The 19,165-nt window shown below is 38.6% G+C and overlaps 1 protein-coding gene across 1 annotated transcript in view; it reads right to left on the bottom strand.

Annotated features, from left to right (window-relative positions):
- Positions 1–290: 290 nt before the first annotated feature.
- The window catches only part of pclob (piccolo presynaptic cytomatrix protein b), a 59,812-nt gene continuing 40,937 nt past the window's right edge, over positions 291–19,165 (bottom strand). The window contains exons 19-39 of the mRNA XM_085411756.1: positions 17,836–18,874; positions 16,463–16,531; positions 16,107–16,133; positions 14,945–15,033; positions 14,738–14,813; positions 14,495–14,620; positions 13,125–13,233; positions 12,834–12,901; positions 12,499–12,731; positions 11,770–11,817; positions 11,518–11,648; positions 10,543–10,569; positions 9,997–10,090; positions 9,134–9,205; positions 8,549–8,843; positions 8,035–8,229; positions 5,893–6,034; positions 5,695–5,753; positions 4,977–5,114; positions 4,729–4,874; positions 291–3,606 (exon numbers count right to left, since the gene is read on the bottom strand). Of these exons, the coding sequence (XP_085267882.1) occupies positions 3,463–3,606; positions 4,729–4,874; positions 4,977–5,114; positions 5,695–5,753; positions 5,893–6,034; positions 8,035–8,229; positions 8,549–8,843; positions 9,134–9,205; positions 9,997–10,090; positions 10,543–10,569; positions 11,518–11,648; positions 11,770–11,817; positions 12,499–12,731; positions 12,834–12,901; positions 13,125–13,233; positions 14,495–14,620; positions 14,738–14,813; positions 14,945–15,033; positions 16,107–16,133; positions 16,463–16,531; positions 17,836–18,874 (3,327 nt within the window). The 3' untranslated portion in view covers positions 291–3,462. The remainder of the gene's footprint in view (positions 3,607–4,728; positions 4,875–4,976; positions 5,115–5,694; positions 5,754–5,892; positions 6,035–8,034; positions 8,230–8,548; positions 8,844–9,133; positions 9,206–9,996; positions 10,091–10,542; positions 10,570–11,517; positions 11,649–11,769; positions 11,818–12,498; positions 12,732–12,833; positions 12,902–13,124; positions 13,234–14,494; positions 14,621–14,737; positions 14,814–14,944; positions 15,034–16,106; positions 16,134–16,462; positions 16,532–17,835; positions 18,875–19,165) is intronic.

Genomic DNA, 19,165 nt, shown 5'->3' on the forward strand with positions numbered 1-19,165 from the left:
CACTAGGATGTCAGTTTGTGCATACTTAATGTAGGTTTTTCTTTCAAGACCAAGTTTGCAGTGTCCACATGGAGCAGACGGTCAGAAGTTGAATTCACGTGTCCGTAGGCACGTCTAATTAACAAATAATGATTAAGCTGCTCCAAACACAGAAAACGAGTTTGTTCCTTAAAATAATTAACAGAGCAAGGTCTATTATCACTTTAAAAAGTTATTTTTTAAGTAATAATAAAGAAAGCTGTTAACAAAACAAAGCTCAACTCCAAATGTGCAATATAACTCTTCTTAATATTTATTCTTTTAGACTCAGGGGAAACGCTGATTTTTTTTACAGCACGATTTGCATATCTCAACACATCCTGTGTACAACCACAAAACCATAACAGTATATGTTTTGTTTTTACACTGAGTGAAAAACAAGACAATTTTACAAGCATATTTCTTTACACTCAGCATACAGATAAATCTATACATATTCTCTCTCTTTTTAAACGTAATCTTTAGGCAAAATATACCGACAAACCATCAACAAAACATGCAACATCCAAAACATAAAGTTTTAGACAACTATTGAAGTTGAGTAGATTTTTTTTTCCCCCTTTGTGTTGTTTCAGCAGTTTACGGGACGTAGTTGCACACATAGTCATTGGTTGACAGCACAGGTTTTGATTACACAGTCAACTCCCCTTTTACAGCTATAGACATGAACTGCTGTACAATTATATGTCTTTTGTGATTTTTTTTTTCAACACTCACATGCTCAGACTTTGAACAATATAAACATTCAATCTTTGTAGAAAATAAACACTTTATGTACACATGTCAAACAACTTGAGTCACATTCACACCCCTCAGAACAACAACAAATGAATGGATTCACGATTACAGGCAACAGCTGATCTAAACAAACAGTATTTAGCTCGGGTGAAGTCTAATGAAACACAGGGGTTGAACAGTCAAGGCTGAGCATTGAGATAATATGTCTAATTTACTGTACTGTGTACACAAACTTTTTTAAGTACACTGAGAGCATGATGCAGTTTAGAGTGATATTTATCCCCCCCCACATTGTGCATTACGTTTAGGAACCCCAGTGTGTCTGCATGTTTTTTCTTTTTCCACATAGATACAAAATGCACACCACAATATTTCCTGCCATCACATACACCATGACTCAGTTCATTTCAGTGCATAAACACAAAACACGTAATCCCGCATGTCATGATGGAACAAATGAGACAACGCAATAATAAAGTGCACAAGATCCATGTAGATGTTAACAGCCGTTAACGTCAATATATATTAAAATCAGTAAAAAAATCAGAGTATTTCATATTTTCTTTCATCGATGTACAAATTAAAGTTATTTTCTTACAGTTATTTTGAGAACATATGTTCACAGTTAAAACATTTTAATTCCAAAAACACAAATGCATTCAAACGTATATGTTGCATAGAATTACTTCAAATGAAACAATGGATCTGGAATGTAAAAAAGAAATATAACTGTTAAGAATTTAAACATAAATCACGGTTGGCACAACAAAATAATTGTCAGCATTGAAAAATTAACCTTGTTTTCTTCCTCACTATACTCTCTTTTTTGTTTGCTTGTTTGTTTTACTTTGTAATTATTATAGGCGATAAGTGACATCTTGCTCTATGTTTGTAGTCTCCAGTGATATATTATAAATAGTTGCATTGGCTTTGTGATGTGCCTAAACACACTAACAGTAGTTCTGAGGGTCAATTTTTCATTCTGTACAGGTAAAGGTGACAAAACATTGTAAGACGAATACAGATAAATACATGGGTCACCTACTCACACCTTAGTACTGAGACTAGGCCCCATGCTTTCATTTGATCCTATACATCACTATACGCCAGTGGGCCTGAGTGTTTTGGTTGCAGGCAGTGAAAGAGGCTGGTTCAATGTGTTGTAATGGGAGTCACTGACACAAAATAGTTAAGTGTTTTACAGTACAGCCAGACACACAAAAGAACCTTGACGTTTGAATGGTAAAGCATTTTTTTTTCTTCCTTTTGAAATAATTTTCAGGGAAAACTCAGACCAGAGGGACTTACTAACACAGAGACAGCAGGGCTGTCATACTGAAGTAATGACAGTTGCAGATCTACAGAGGATTTTGACACATATTGTATGAATTACATGTCTGACGATGGACTACACAGAAGGAAATATTAGCAAAATCTGAGCCACTATAACAATCTTAAAGCAAAATGTTGTACACTTGAGACGGATGTGTGAAACTCACCTTCCACAGTTGTAACATTCAACACAGCAGATGCTGTTCATTGTTAATTTAAATTTTAATTCTAATCTTTCCTAACAATATCATGCTAGTAAAATAGTAATCAGCCACTAGAGGTTGTCATTGACCTTGGATTTTATTTTTATTCTGTCACAGCCCTGTTCGATATAGTGGTGCATTAGTGTGATCAGAGAACCAAGGGAGCTACTGAACATGATTATTAACATCCTTGAGCTCACATAGGTCCACATTCACATAATAGTTATTGTGACTGCCTACACCATAGATTACTGGATTGTCAGTGCGCCACTCACAGCCTCAATCTAACAAGTCTGTGTATCTGTCCCATATTATATATATTTGTATATATAATCTAGTGACAAGAGAACAACTCTTATACTGTATATTATATTTAGATATATTCTGCATCTGATATCTGTGTATACTATATAAACGTCACACTGTACAATGTGATTCTCTGATATGCTCTTATATTTGCATGTGGGATATCTACAATCAGAAGTGCTGTACATTTAATCCTCATCCCACAGCAAAGGTCAACTGTCTGACTCAGGCCTACATAAGCTCTTTATTGTGTTTTTTTTTTTCCTTTTTCAATGAAACTGAAAGAATATTGTACAAAAAATGTATGCATTTCTTCATCAGTTAATATTCCAAGACCACTTAAATCCACACACATCACGATCGTAGCACAACCACGTCTCTCATATGAAGGAAATAAAATGAATTCCATGATTCTGTTTTTCATCTTTCCCTTTGTTAGATATGTTTGTTCAGTAGTGCAGAATCACATCTCGGCGTCTCATGTGGATTATGGAAATAGAACTGTGGTAAGAAAGACGTCACTGCCCTCAAAGCCATATTGCTGCTGAGTGTCTATCAGTGCCAGCTTTTTATGTTTGCATGTTAAATCCAAAACCAGCAGAGACTTGAAATGGGAAGAGGTGGAAATGTGCTGGCAGTGTTGGACTGATATAATTGCAATGTTAGTAGCACATAATAAACCTTTATTTTATGATTTATAAACCGAAGCAACGAATTAAAGGAATCTTTTTTCTTTGCTCTTATTCTCATTCTCTTATTCATTTTTTTTGTCACATCTCTGAACTATGCACTTTGCATTTAGTGTTGGCTGATCTGCTGCATCTGGATCTTTTTGGTGTGGTGTTCAGGGGTTGGTCTGAGTGGAACTGACGAACAGCTTGTGCCAGCTGACCACTCTCTTCCTCATGTCCACCTTGTCAAGCCAGATGTAGGCTTCACCTATCAAGGTTTTCTTCATGAACTTCCCTCCATTAGACACCAAGAAAAGCTGGGAATGCATGAGAAAGACAAAGAGAATTTGTCAGTAAGTTATCTATATGTGCTTTGCCAGCTCAAAAAGTGCATGTTATTCAGTATGATTATTAATAGTTGCAAGCAGATTGTTACAAGTATATCTATAAGTCTAAAATTTAATGCATTTTATAGACCTGGAAATTTTAGAGCCCATATGAGCTATTTACAGCTTTTAACCACGTTGTAAGTACCAGAGGAAACTCTGCAACTTCCCTATGTTTGGAACACTACAAACACGGCCTTATGGCCGCACCTGCAGCCACACACCTCTGCAGTTGGGCTGTGTTATATATTGAAGTGCTGATTGGGCCATACCAAGTGCAGCTCTTGCCACCCATAGATGTGCATAAGTGACTTGTTTAGCCTTCTGCTGGGTATTTTTGATTTGAAGTAATTATTAAACTAAGTGTTGCTTTGTTTGTTTGGTGTTAGATAATTTGTTAGGATTTGTGTTCCCCTTATGTATCAACTTGGCCTGATCAGCCAGTATTTAAGTCCCCTTTGGTTCTTGCAGTTAGCTCAGTTTTGTTTGCTGAGTAGTTAATCTGGAGATATGTCAAGTTGCTGTTTTTGGATTAAGTTTTTTTCTATTCATTTGACTTCTTTTAAAGGCCCTGTATTATTAGTTCATTTTGTATTTTTGTATTTTTTATTTTTTTTTACAATTTTGGGGGGTAAACCCACTTTTTTCTAAATACTCACTGTGTCCTCGTGCTTAACCAGCCTAGTCTCTCACTCATCGCAACAAAAAAAGTTGGGAAGAGTGTAAACTAGTCATCCACAACTGGTTGTAATAATAAAATAAGATTATTTTTAAACAACACTCTCATATTATGGGATATTTGTGACTCCTTGTCAATACGCATAACAAATATTAGGGAAATCTATTTATGTTTTGTGTGTCTGAAAGAAAAAAACCCCAACAGAATATTGCCAAGTATATTGGATTTTTAAATCACCAAATATTGGTATCAGTCATAAATAGCCTTTATTGTCCAGACTCTAACACAATCATGATTTATTAAGTTTTATTGACTCATCGTATTTGACAATTAGCAGGGGTCTGAAAGTTATTTAGGTGCCTGTTGTACACTACCTGTATGGAGTGTCCAGTTGGGTTTAGGGGGAATCTGAAGGTCTCATTGAAAGAAGGCTCTCTATCATGTCGACAAATTCTCGTCTTCTTCTTAATGATCCTCTTCTGGGTGGCCACATTCACCACATACAACTTCACATACAGATCTGGATGCAAGTTGGATAAATAATAATATGAATTCATAAAAAGAGGACTATTGAGATTAAAAAATCAAAATGCATGTACATCAGTACTGATTGGTTCCACACCTGGCAGGTGGTCTGGGCTTTTGAACTTGTAAGTGATGTTTCTGCACTGAAGGATCTCCAAGACCAGTTGGTCCCCTTCTGTTTTCACCTCCTTCTTGAGAGCAACCTTGATCTCCCCCATTACTTGTGTTTTACCAGCTAACACGAAACAGAAAGAGCAAAATCAAAATCACATCAGGGAATATATCGCCAAAGTTTCACGTGTATCTCACCAGTTCTACATGTCCTGAAATAATTAAGAATTTTACAAGACAAGCTGATTTAAACTTGGTAAATTAGTTGTCAGGCACCATGGAAATGACCTCCCGACCTTCATCATTGTAACAGCTGCCAGGCTATACCCTAAAATGACCCTCTGCTCTTTGTAACAAATTGAAACTAGAGAGGGAAGGGAGGCATCGTGACACCTGAGCTACATGAAATGTAGATATAACAGCAGTTGTGGGACAGCATGGCAACCACTTCTCTCAAGCCGTGCAGTAAGTTATTATTCGGGTTAATATTGTTCATTGACAATAAGCACTTAGCTGACAATTTGACCTCGCAACTTAATAATGACATTAGCAACACCATTTAGAGGCAGTTAATTAGGTGGCTTGGTTACAAAGAAATTGAAAAAAAAAATACAACAAAACCACCATTGCACAAAACACTCAACAGGGGGAGCCCTCTGACCAAGAAAGCAAACATTTGAAAACGTGACATTTCTAGAGCTTGCCTTCATTTTCTGCAGTCTCAAGTTGGTTTTTGTCTGTGCCATTAGGAATAGTCTTACCGCTGTGAGAAAAAACAAAAAAAAAACAGAACAAATGAATTTATGAACACTGTTTTATACATTTAAAAGAGTATAACATGACATATACATTAACAACCGTTAATGCATAATATGCTTGCATGGAGCTACAAACAGTCTTACATCCGTGGCACTTGGAAAATGGCACTGTCCACTCCTGTGCCTGCTCCATCTTCACTATCCAGACCTCCATAAGCGTCTCCAACCAGGCTCGGGGCAGATAGTACCACTGACCCTGAAACATCACTCAGCCGGTGTCCTGGTCCTGTGGGTGGCAATACTGAGTGTGATACTGAGGAAATCAATCACTCAGTTTTTTCCTTCAAAATAAATGACTTGCATAAAAAACAAACAAACAGAGAATGTTAAACGACCCAGCTTTTACCACACATGCATGGGTGCCCAAGACATGTGCTGTATGTAACAAAACACACACCCAGCTATCACTCATTGACAGAGGCACTCTCCATCACACATAACTTTGACAACTTTGACTAAGCATCACATAACAGGGCATCACTGTAAATGTCAGCATCTCCTTGCATTTACGTAACAGTGCTGTGTAAAATCTCTGTAATACGAAGCAAATCCCTACATTAGAACTAAATGAAGGTCACTAAATTTAATGAGAAAAAAATAAGATTAATTCACTGTAGGACATGGCATGGCAGTTTGTTCATACAATTAAATATTCTTTCTTGGCTCTGGCTGGTTTCTGTTATGCTTTTGCAGTAAGAAAGAACTTGGGAAAATATGTGAAGATTACTGTTGAAACACATTCGGTGACTTTCGGTGTATTTTTGAAAGATGATGTGTGACCACAATGTGTTTGAAGCACAGTCTGTTACTGAAATGCAATAATTACTCATTCTGTTCCTAATGAAAACAAAATCATTCGATAATAAAAGCGACACAAAATAAATATATAAATAATGAAATAATATATAAAATGAATATGTGCATTTCCAGACATTCATAGTGCTACATACAGAAAATAATTACAACAGAAATATCAATATTTACACATTCATTTATTTGGAAGGCTTAGTTTTAATTATTTAATTATAATAATTATTATTAGTAGTAGTTTTTTTAGTTGTTGATTAATATGATTTATTTATATATTTATAGAGTACATTTTTCCTATGTTGCCTCACCTTCCCTTGACATTTCTGCTTCCCTCATGGTTAGCTGACCGCTTTACACTCACTGGCTGGTGAGTGCAGCGTGAACCTCCTGTTGACTTTTGAAACCTCTTGGTGTTTCTGTGTTTCCAGGTTTGACTGGGTCATTTGTGCCCCCTTTGTTTTAGGTGGGAGGAATAGGGAAGGACTGTGCAGGGCGAGAAGACTGTGTGCCATACCTGTGTCTGCCTCTGTGTGTGCTTTTCTAGGGGTTAATTCTTGTGACACACACATGCACATACACAGCAATATTGCAGCTCCACAAAATATTCTGTGGCCAGGAAATAATAGCTAGGGAATCTACAGTTGCATGCGTATAAAAACCTCCAACAATGAGTTTACTTTCCTTTGTAAAGAAGTAGACCATTAGAGTTCATTTTGAGGATATCACATTGAGGATTATACACAGGTAATGGATGTTGTTTAAGTCATGTTAACACAGTAGAACATACAACATGTAAGGGATTGCCATCCTAGCTTGGTTTCTGTACTGGGGTTGGAGATCTCCACACCGGGGTTCTGTAGAAACCATATGCTTGGGATTGGCACATGCACACTCCATGTAGAAACAGAGGGGTCTGGATTTCTAATTTAGCTAATAATACTAATACTACAAGTTAAAATAATCCATTAATTATGTTTGTAGTTTCTTAAACTATTATCCCATTTAATTAACTATTTAAGATGCCCAAAGAGAAAGCCAAAATATTAAACTGGTGAAAAATATCAGAAACAACACATAACAATTTAGTAAACTGAATGAGCCCCATCTCTAAAAATAAGATTTTAGAATTACATAGTGTATTAAATAGGATTTCACAGCAAGTTTATTTTTATTTGTGTACTTATTTGATTCTTTATCTGCCTTGCTTTTTGCTTAACAGTTATATTAATGAGATAGATCACTGTGACTTTGTGCTGGCAGAAAAGCAAGATGAGATGAGCAGAAGGCAAGGTAAACTGTTAAGGAGATGAATGCAGAGCAATTCAAGGCTTTATCAAACAATCTCTACAAAGCTTGCATGCAAGGGGAAAAGGTGCATTTCGAAGGTGGTTTATCAGGGGTAGGGGAAGGATTTACTTGGTTGCAGGCAGGATTGTTGCACGGCAGCTTCAGCAGCAGCAATTGCTATTCCAGCATCCTCAAGGTGGGCCTGAGTGACACTGCTCTTGCTTTGGCTTCGGGAAGGGCCATGGGAACGTAGTTGGCCGTCGGAGGAAGACTTGGAACTGCCTGGGCTACTGTGTGACTTTTCCAAAGGCATCATTTGCATGTCTAAAGGAATATTAAATGAATGGTTACAAGTGCCAAAGAGAAAACTGCAAAATACAGTGGCTTGCAAGAGTATTCGGTTCAAGGGGGCCGGATACTTTTGCAAGACACTGTAAATAAACCAACCCCTCTCAGGTGCAAATAATATTTCACAGTCATCTGATTGTTCCATGCAGTACTGATATGTATGTATTTACAGTGTTCAAGGTATGGTTATGAATACCTGCCAAGAATATTAATATTATTTATTGCTTAAAACTACTTATATGGAATTAATTGATATTTAGCAATCATTAACTGTAAGAATGAGGTGATTCTTTACCTTTAGCTGGATCAGGAAAGATTCCATGGCTTCTGCTCTTGATTACAGAGTTTTTAGGTGAATCATGACTCCCATCTCCCTGCCCTGGTGCTAGACTCTGACCCATTCCATACCCCTGTCCAGAACCTGAAATGTGGCCCTGGCCCTGGCCATGTCCCTGACTTGACCCAGACCCTGACGGACCTTGGGCAGCATGGTGGGCTCTGCTGTGTTCAATGCTTTCACTCTGCTCTTTCAAAGGCAGCCAGCGAGGAGTGTTGTCCAGCTGGGTGGTATTTGACAAGTCAATCAGTACCTGAGTGACAATAAGAGAAAATAAAAGAGAGAAAGAGTGAGACAGTACAAAATAAATAGGAATTTAATATATATAGTTATAGAAGCCAAGTTTAAATTTGGTGTTTGTCTGACCAGAGAGTTAAGTTAAGAAACGCAGGTCCACCAATAAAACAATAAAAATAAACCAACATAAAATAAAATAAAATAGCAAAAACCACTTTAATGAGGTAAATTGGTAAAAAAGAAAAAGAAAAAGTGAGCTAAATTTCACATTGTCAGATGGCAGACTCGGCTTCACAAGTCACTTACTTCTCCAAGGAAGTCATTGGAGGAGGACCTGTCATAGTCCCACACTGTCACCTCCAGCGTTTTTTTCTTCAGCTTCAAAGAAAGAAAAAATAAGTAAAGAGAGGGTCACAGATTATGGTGAGGCGTTGAGGCGATCGTGCGAGGGAACAAAATGTGTGAGGTGTGAGCTTGTTTGTCTGTGCGAATGTGGGTGGATGAAGGACAAAAGAAACGAGCTCGTGTACACTGAATGAGTCGTGCCTAAATGAGTGCAGCCATGAATGCTAATGAGGGGGTAATTTAATCAGCAAGGAAATCACGAGTTGTTAAATGCATGTGTGCAAATACGTGGACGTGTATAGAAACACTCGGAAGCATGTTGGAGGACATAACATATACAGATATACTTATATAAGTATGCGCTGCAGATTTTTTTTTTAAGGCTGTGGTAAGACGATGGTGGTGTCTGTCACAAACAACACAAGCAAACACAGATGGCTAAGAATAAACACAAGCAACCATATATACCTCTAGCAGTCACAGATGAGCACACATGGGCATGATTACCTAACACTCTTCTATTACTCTTTTTGCTAAAAAGGCATGCAGTTAAAGTGTCTGTATTGACACTGTAAGAGCAAGAATGTCGGTTGTTAACTTGAGGTTTGCTAGTGCTGATAAGAGGCTGCATGGAGGATACTGAAAACAGCCCGAGGGAGAGAGCATGAGGACGGAATTCTAAGTGTCGTATAAGACGCTGAGGCTTCCACATTGCCCAAAGTGGATCACAACAAATACAGTAACTACACAAGAGTGACTGTGGGAAGATGTTTGTGTGCATGTGCGTTTTAGTGTGGGACAGGAAGAGAGGGTCTGCACAGTACCTGCTCCAGATGAATGTTCTTGTAGATGACAGTCTGATTCCATTCTGGGTTCATGGTCTTCTGGGCATACTTGGTCCTTCTCTTGTTATCAGCACTGATAATTCATGACATTCAGAATGATTGGTTGTTAATAATACATTATTAAAAATCTCTCCACTGCTTGATCCCATGGCAACATTCACAAAACTGCAATGCTCAGTAAATGGGCTGAATAGATGCTGCTTGGAAAATGGTCAATATCCTTATTTGGAGGCACCAGAAAGATTGCAAACAAACTGAAATATTTTTGTTAATTGTCTGCTCTGAGTAAGATGCTTTTAATTTTTTTTTCAAATGAGTACAGAGATAGAAGCTGAGGAGAGTTCAAAGTCAGAGGCATGGAGAGAAAATGTAATGGCAGAAGTGCTCTTAAACATTGTGAAATAGAGCAGATAATTGGACGAACAACAAAGGCCACAATAAAAGGATGGAAAACCACTTTGGATGGGTAAATTACACAAATAAAAACATAACACCAACTAAAAACAAAGATTAGCACCACACTACCTTGCATTCTGGACAACCATGACTTGGCTGAGGGAGTCCAGAAGAGGAAGAGGAGGGCATATATCACAAACAAGAAAAGCAAAAATACAAAATAACAGTCAGAGAAGCTCAAAGAGCTCAAAGAAAAGGCAGTAAAGGATAGAGAGCTGAGGCAATCAATATTCTCTTGAGGGTAAATCACTGTTTTTGTGCCTACACAGTAGATATGACTCAAGACCAAAAAGCCTCACAGTGATTACTGGCTCACAGGTGAATGAGAAATTCACTACTCTGACCTTTTGTTGAGACACTGCGGCTGTGAACTCTTTTGCTAATGTCAGACAGATGCATTTCAAATATATTCTTGCAATAAAGCAGCAGTACAAAGGTGCTCCCAACGAGCTTACATTTTTAACCTATACAGCGTGTAGGTTGAGGGAGAGAGCGCATAATCTAATAAACAGGCCTGATGGAGGCATTATCTAAGAGCAGATATTGTTACAAGGGAGATAATGGCTGCATCGATCCTCTCTCTTGCTATTCACAAGCTCTTAGGAAGACAGTGGAGTCGACACCGATAAGAAGGAGTCTCACCTAGGGACAAAACCAAAGCACTCACTTTAGCCAAAAGTAGAAAGAGTAAGAAGATGAGGTTGACCATGTGGACTCTCTGTTGCCAGCTAATTTGATACATTATAATGCAGCAATTTGGAAAAAGGCCGCCTCTTACAGCTTTATGTAAAGTCTAACACAACTCACTTTATTTATTTATAGACTAAAGCAAATCGAATCAAATTACTGCAGAAATGACTGCCTCATATCATCATGTCCTATACCATTTTCTCACACAAACTTAAGACGTTAGTCAGTGGGATACAGCAAAGTCAGTACAAAGTCAGGAAAAAAAAACAGGGAGAGAGAAAACAAAACAGACACAAAGGCAGAAAAGCAGACACAGAACACATATTAGTTAGCACTAAAATGCTAAAAGCTCACCCTCTCCCAGGTAAAAGGTAGACCTTCACAAAAGGGTCAGAGTAGCCATCATTATCCCTTGGGGCCAGGTTTCTAGCTTGCAGGACGTGGACAATAAGATTTCCTAGATTTCTGTCATAGTTGATCTGGAGCTGTTTGAAACAGAGTGTAGAGGAGGCTCTATGAGAGAAACTACAGGGGTCCATCTTTATGTTGTTGGGGGTAAATAGTGATATTTTCTTAATGTTTGTTTGCATGTGTGTGTGTTTTAACCTGAATTTCTCCTGTGATGGGATGAGGCATCTTCATCATCTCTGTTTGCTAAAAAAAATAGAACAAAAACAGAGAGGTCAGGAGGTGGAGTGGTTCTAGATTGATAGTTTAATGATTTGGCAAACAAATTTGTCTGGCCCACAATAACAGACTTTAGCCATTAACCTGGGATTAAGTTGAAGTATATATTAATAGAGTACTGGTGAAAGAGGTGCCCTTGTAGAATAGATATTAACATTTTTCATTGAACGTATGCACGTTGTGGGGGACACTGACTATCTGATCGGTGTGTTAGAAAGGAAAGTCTGTCGGTGTAGTGTGACACCATTAGTTAGTTTAGTCAGACATCTCGTGTTCAAAATGAGTTCTTTATTGCAGCATCAGACTGCGAATTTGGGGTTTGATAGGTAATTATCCCCCTTGACCCTACATGCGGATGCTAGGATGGTCGAAGCAGCCAGCTGCTCTGTGCAGAGGGAGAGACGAGAAACCCAGACTCTTAAATAGAATGCCCAGATGAGAGGTTGTGTTTGGTATATGATTTAAGGAGAATGTTTCATTTGTCTGATGCAGTGCAGCTCGAGTTGCCTGGCTGAACTTGCCTGCGGTCTTCACTTCATTTATTTAAAGCAAACACATTTCACAGAAATGTCAACAAAAGACTAATTTGAATAAGAATGTGTGTGAGGTAAGCCACTAAAAAGAATTTTAATGGATGAAATCCATTACCTTGTGTCGCTGCTTCTTGCTTATTGCAGGGGATGCAGGCTGGCCAGGGCTTGGCACCCCACTGGAGGCAGCCGATCCAGTACCAGAGTGGAGGAGGGCAGAGCGCTCTAGTGCAGACAGGACCCCCAATCCCCCAGCTCCTACTCCAGCCATACAAGGTGCTTGCTGCTGGGACACCTTCTGCAATTCTGCAGCTAACTGCTTAGGATCCACACCGGGGGAACGCTGTCCACCTACAGAGACGAGTGTATATAGTGACTCACATTTTATTTATGTCAAACATGTACGCAGGCGCATGCACGCATGCAGACGTAGCAACAAATTCTCGTACATACCAGCCTTAAGCTGGACATGGTGCTCCAGGGCTTGTGGGTGCTCAGGGTCAGACAGCATGTTTAGGTCGCTGTTTGGATCCATACAGGGAATTTATAATGGAATAACAACCAGTGCGTTGTAGGAGTAATCAGTCACAGAGTGGATATTTGGCAGATGAAGGGGTGTGGGACGAACAGAAGGGGAAGGAAAGACGAGAGAAGGTGTTCATGGCTGCAGAGTCACCATTTTGTGACTAAACATGTAGGAGTTTCAGTGGGATAGAGGGATAAATGGTGACAGATGTTACTCACAGTCTCACACAAAGCTCCGCCTCTGCACATGTCTGGCCCATAATAGACTGCACTTCCTCATAAGTCTTTCCCGTTAGAGGGACTCCATTCCACTCCAACACCTGCATTCCTGTAATACGATGAAGGCCAGCATGCAAAATGAGTGACTACCCCTCATCTCTATACATGAAACGTGTTAGAACAGAGAGTGCAGTTTTCATGCTCACAGAACAATAGTAATAGCAAACAGCTCTTCAACTGAATTAACTCTGTCTTCATTCTTCTTTATTCTCAGTTGGGTTTATGCATTGGCTTTGTTCCATTGTTGGAACAACACCCAGCACAAAAGCAAGAAAGAAGAGTTTTGCCGATGATTATATTAGATGTTTTGTTTCTCACAAAGAATAATGTAGAAAAAATAGCATATTAGAAGTAAAAACACAGCAACAGCACAAGAAATAACCACTAATATTTGCATATTTATGATGTAATACACAAAACAAATCACAGCAAACTCAATTTTTCCACCCAGGGCCAAAGAAATATGAGGCCTCACTTACACAACTGAAACCTGGTCTTCAGATTAGACTTCTGCTTACGAAGCAACTCACCAGCTGCTGTGACAATAAAGGCTCACATTAATAAGTGCGTATCCTCATGCATGAGCCAGTATTTCTTCTTAGATTATTCCCTCTGTTCTCTGTGTATAATCTGTATCCTCCCCCACTTTATTTCACACTGCACCTAAAGGCATGTTCTGCTGCCAGTTTCTTTCAACAGAACATAAACATATGCATAGCATACAGCACACGCTTGAAAGTAAACCAGCCAACCTACTGTCTTGCCTTTTTAAAAAAAATTTTTTTTTCTTGTTCAGCAAGACAAAAAGGGAGTAAGCTATATCAGAATTAAATGGAATAAGAAGCTAGAACCAATTATCTCATTAAAACTACTGGTGGAACTGCAATCAGTACTCAGGCGCTTCTCTTTCTAAACAAAGATTAGAGCATCAATTATTTGAAATTCCAGAAACTACAAGAACAAATTGAGCAGGGATTGTTGCATGGTAATTCACTGTGTGTGTGTGTGCGTGTGTTTATCTGTGCTTGCCTGTCTATCTGTATCTGTATGTTTACAGGGATGCTAAATATAGTCTAATGACTAACACAGCCCACTGATGTGGAGGGTGTGTTTGCGCGTGATGTGTTGAGGAAAGACACATGACAAACCAACACACAGTAGGCTACAGCCGCCTGTCACAACTCCATCTGGAGTGATTTAGGCATGAATTTTTACTGAAGGCGTAAACGGCCCTAAAATCATCAACACTTAAAAAGCACTGTGATCATGACTCTCCTGAGCCTTGAGAATCTTTTTCATTCTGCTCTTACCCTCCACAACTTTCCCCGTTTGTTCTGCCACCCCACCAGGGATGACCTTGGCAATGTACGCTCCGATCTCTCCACGACTCCCTGGAATCTCCTTACCACCTACCACACGGATGCCAAGTCCATTACCTAAACGGTAAAAATAGGGATACAAATCCTAATTACAAAAACAGAAATAGACAATCTTTGTGATTTTTTTATGGTTGTACGATAACTGTATGTCTGCATTTTGTAATAGTTTTATACCTGACACACTGGAGTCCTTCATGTCTCTCTTAAGCTTGATGCGAGTGTGAGGGAAGGCATAAGGCATGAGTTTCATCTGAAAATTCACAGGATTAAAAGAAGCATGTTTGTAAGCAGAAAACATTCCGGGTTTACATATTAAAACCAAAAATAAACATGGAGTGGAAAAAAAAGGACCAAGCTGAATATTATTAGCTTGAATCGCACCTGTCTCCTGTCTGAAACACTCCCGCTCTGAGGATGCCCTTCTCTTGGCTTATCAAACCAATCTGTGTCCTCTCTTCTCAGGTGGTAGGCTAGACAAGGAAAGGATCGCATTAAAATCTATGCATGAAAATAGGGACTAGAAGCTTTCAGCATAGAATCAAGCAATCTCTTTTTTTGTATTTAAGAATAATTGTCACACATCCACCCAGATTTTCTAAAAGGCAGGAAGATCTCTGATCTGTCCTGACTGGATAGGTGAAAGCAAAGAAACAGAAACTCTGCTCCATCCTATCCACAAGTGTGAGATCAGATGGCTACTAAAAATACTAAATGGTGTATGAATAATTTCAAGTTTGATAAAAATTGATATGCTTTAAATGTTTGGAACGTTTTATTTTCTATGTATTATTTTACAGCACTGTGTACTGGAAGTCTCCCCCAAACCATCTTCATTTATAAGTAACGACTGGAAGATACTGACAGTCTCGTGCTCTATTTTACCATCACAATTCTAAATCATACCTTTAAGAGCAAAAATAATCAAAATATTGAAAGCTATAGTAATATCTCAACTTTGAAATACTGTTTTGGTGTTAAATGTAAAAGAATCCAAACAAAGATAGAATTTTCTATGTATTGGCGAGCCAAGCCCACAAACAGAAAATAGACTGCTACATATCTTGTAAATATCTTGAAAGCATTAGATCTTGAACAAATCGGTATATGATGGCAGCATTGGTTTTCAGAATTCTATAGAAGATCTTAAAATACTTTGTGCTGTGAATCTGCATGTTTTTGGTAACACTTATGCACAACACACATTTATTTTAGTGCATGGACATGAATATTGGAAATGGGTCTGATATGTTTACAAAACCACAGTGCAAACATTCCTGAATGACACATAAATTAAGTCTCTGCAGTGTATAACACATAAAAGATATCGAGTGTCATTAAGATGGGGTTCATACCAGCATGGAACTGACATGTCAACTACAAGAGTCACTAAATGATATGTATTGTATACGATTGTGAGGTGGGTCATTCCAGAATGAATCTGGTATGTTTACAAACTCAGCCAGAGAAGTGAACCATTCATGATATGCGGCATGGAGGCATACAGTCTCTAAGTAACTACATGAGAATTGCGATGCCGTCTCACCTTCTATATTCCAGTTTGGGCCTCCAGCTGTGGTACAAAGTTATATATGTTTTTAAGAAATTTGTTCAACATATGTTCATTCTTCTATCAAGCTACAGGAAGTAGAGTGCTAAGACTAAGATTTGTACTGCAAGTAGGCTAAAATTCAGCACATGCACTAAAAGCAATAGTAAGAGATGCATGCTTTACTGCATTTACTAGCCTGACAGACAGATCACAAATTTAAGCAGAAGCACTATGAAAAAACCCCCCAAACAAAACATATAAGATGTTTCTTTAGGAGGGAAAGCCATATCAAGATTGAGCCACATTATCATGAGAGGCAGTAACTTTAACTATGCTGTAAGATACTCTACCGTGTCTGATACTTTCATGAAAGATTCTGGCATCATCTCTGTTCAAAGCCAACATGGACTCACTTTGTGCTGCAATTGAGGCAGATGAACACTTTTATGTAAGGTCAAGACAAATGCTTCTGTCTCAACAAGAATGTATTTACATTGATTCCTCAAAATTGGCCTTGAAACAAAGCTAAAGTTGCGGAAGATATTCTTGTTCGTTGGCACTATCTGACAATTACATCAGACCCTGTGCTTTTTAATGCTACTTCATATACAAGATACTTACCAAATAAAAGATAAATAATTATAAAGGCACTGGATTTACCTAAACTAATGGAACACTACCAGTCCCATTCTTATGGAAATGGAAACAGTGCATGTCAATATCTGCTGTGAATCACCGGGGAACACAGACATCTCACACCACAAGGAGACATCCACAGCAACAACCAACAAGCAGAAAACATTAATTTTATTAAGATGAAAATGGAAAACAGATGTACATGCAAGGATGAAAATAAGACCAGATTAGAAACTGAAAGATTACAGAATCAACGCTTAACACAGTTGACACAATTTTCTTTAAGTATACACAACAACATCGGCTTTATAGAAAGCTACTGCATTACATCTTTTTTGATCTATATAAACCATCCATTTGGAAATGTCTAAATTGGCCTGGCACTGGCTTAGCAATTTAGTTAGAATGAAACAAAAATACCTGTAGAATCTGCAGAACATGTATATCACCATGATTCAGCAGTACTCTTTTAAACTTACTGCTGTTGTTTTCGAGCAAAACTAAAGGAAGAACCTTAAAAATGTATGTATTTCTTTTTCTATAAGTTTTCTGTGCCACTGAAAAAGGGCTCCAGTGTAGGCTGTTCAATATTGCTCAGATTTTTAATGAAATTTATACAAAAAATAAGGCAGCTGCATTGTGAGCAGTATGTTTGCTTAGCATATCTCTTTGTAGTTCATAAACAGATAACATAGATTCTAGAGAGGATCTAATTTAACATTTTTAGAACTGTTTGGGTCTAAGAATAAGTAAGGACATTGAATAAATTAAACTGAAAAAAACAAACAAACATCAAGCTGATGAAATGACACAGAAAAGCATGGATAGACGTGGCATACATAAACAAAGAGTGTTATGTATCGCTGACCACAATAATTAAAAGAAAGGAAAAATCATGCAAAATTGTGACTTTACATTTATCGTGACAGAGGGAAATATTGTAACAGACAACAATAATTATCTGGAGCACTGATAACTGAGAAAGAAACAGTTAATCCAGAAAGTCAATATGACCACTCAGTATTAGCATGCATGATAAGCACGTCGATATGGTCAAATTGTTGAAGCAGTCTTAGGCTCCATTTACCTTCACTGTCAGACATGGCACCTTGCAAGTCATCCATGATGAATGCGATGTCTCGATCATAGCCACGAGTCCGAGATTCCTCTCTCATATGTTGCTGTACCTCTGGGAGGGAATGGCTTGACCCAAATTGGTCCCTGGAGTCAGCAGAAATGGGAGGGAGAGGACCAGCTGAAGCTCTAGCCATACCCATTGGTTGCCCCACTGGACTCAGAGGACTTTCCTCCTCTGAGTTCTGAGCAACAATGGGGATGCGTCCACGGCTTTGGCTTATAGGTAAACTAGTGGGTTTTGCTCTGGCTACCCCAGGGGCAAACGCTGCATCTAGAACCTCTCCCTCTGATTTAAGTCTTAATGAAGAACTGGACAGATCCCGTTTAATAGATAGATCCAAACCATAGACTGAAGAGGGTCGGGAGGAGGGGCGAGAACGGGTACCACTTGGGTAGGTGCCATCATCATGGGCAGTTGCCCTGATAGTAGAGCCAAGTCCAAGAGACTGACCAAGATTAAGAGAACCAGACAGGTTGGCCCCTAAGGAGGAGCCTAAATATTTTTGTTGCTCAGACAAGTTTTTTCTTAGCCCAAATGTAATCTCATCCTGAAGTAGCCTAGCTCTAGCAGCCAGACTGGACACAGAGGACGCTCCAGATCCCATGTAGCTACCATATTCAGGCTCAAGGTCCCTACTCTCCTGAATTGGGGAAAATTTTGTGATGGCCTTAGGGTCTATAAGGGCCTTTTTGTTCTTCATCTGTTTCTGGTAAAGCATAGCCGCTGGGAGTTGTTTTGCAGCCTGTTTTTCAAGGGTGAGCCTGCCAATGCTATATTTCTCTCCTTTAGGGAAATGGCGAAAATTGCTGTCACTGGGGAGATATTGTGGTAAGCCCAGACCAGTCAAGTGTTCGAGTCCCTCAGTTCCTCGTCGGAATTCTTGCTTGATCTGCTGCTTCAGTAGCTTCAGCTCATAAGGTTCTTCCATAGTATCATCTTCTCCTTTGCCATAACTCTGAAGCCGAGATGAGCCTAAAAATTCTGCCACCTAAACGGAAAAAATAGATAAAATTATACGCCACATGTTAAGTGTTATTGTGTAATTGTTCAAAACACTGAAGTGTTTTGAACAATTAAAAGGGCTATATCAGTCACACTGTTTTCTACATTCATGCAAGCCTAATAAAATAAAACTGGAGAATCAGCACTTCAAATTGTTGAATCGCTTTTTTAAATGAAAGAGCCAACACTAAGAAACACTAACATTCTGAGCTATTAGCATTTGTCTGAGGAGAAAAAGGTAGCAAAAACTAGAAACTAAGTTAACAGTATGGGATTT

This window comes from Rhamphochromis longiceps, linkage group LG7 (genome assembly GCF_057381845.1).
Source record: "Rhamphochromis longiceps isolate RC_006_pf linkage group LG7, R_longiceps_female_GT1.1, whole genome shotgun sequence".
In the NCBI taxonomy this organism is placed as follows: domain Eukaryota; kingdom Metazoa; phylum Chordata; class Actinopteri; order Cichliformes; family Cichlidae; genus Rhamphochromis; species Rhamphochromis longiceps.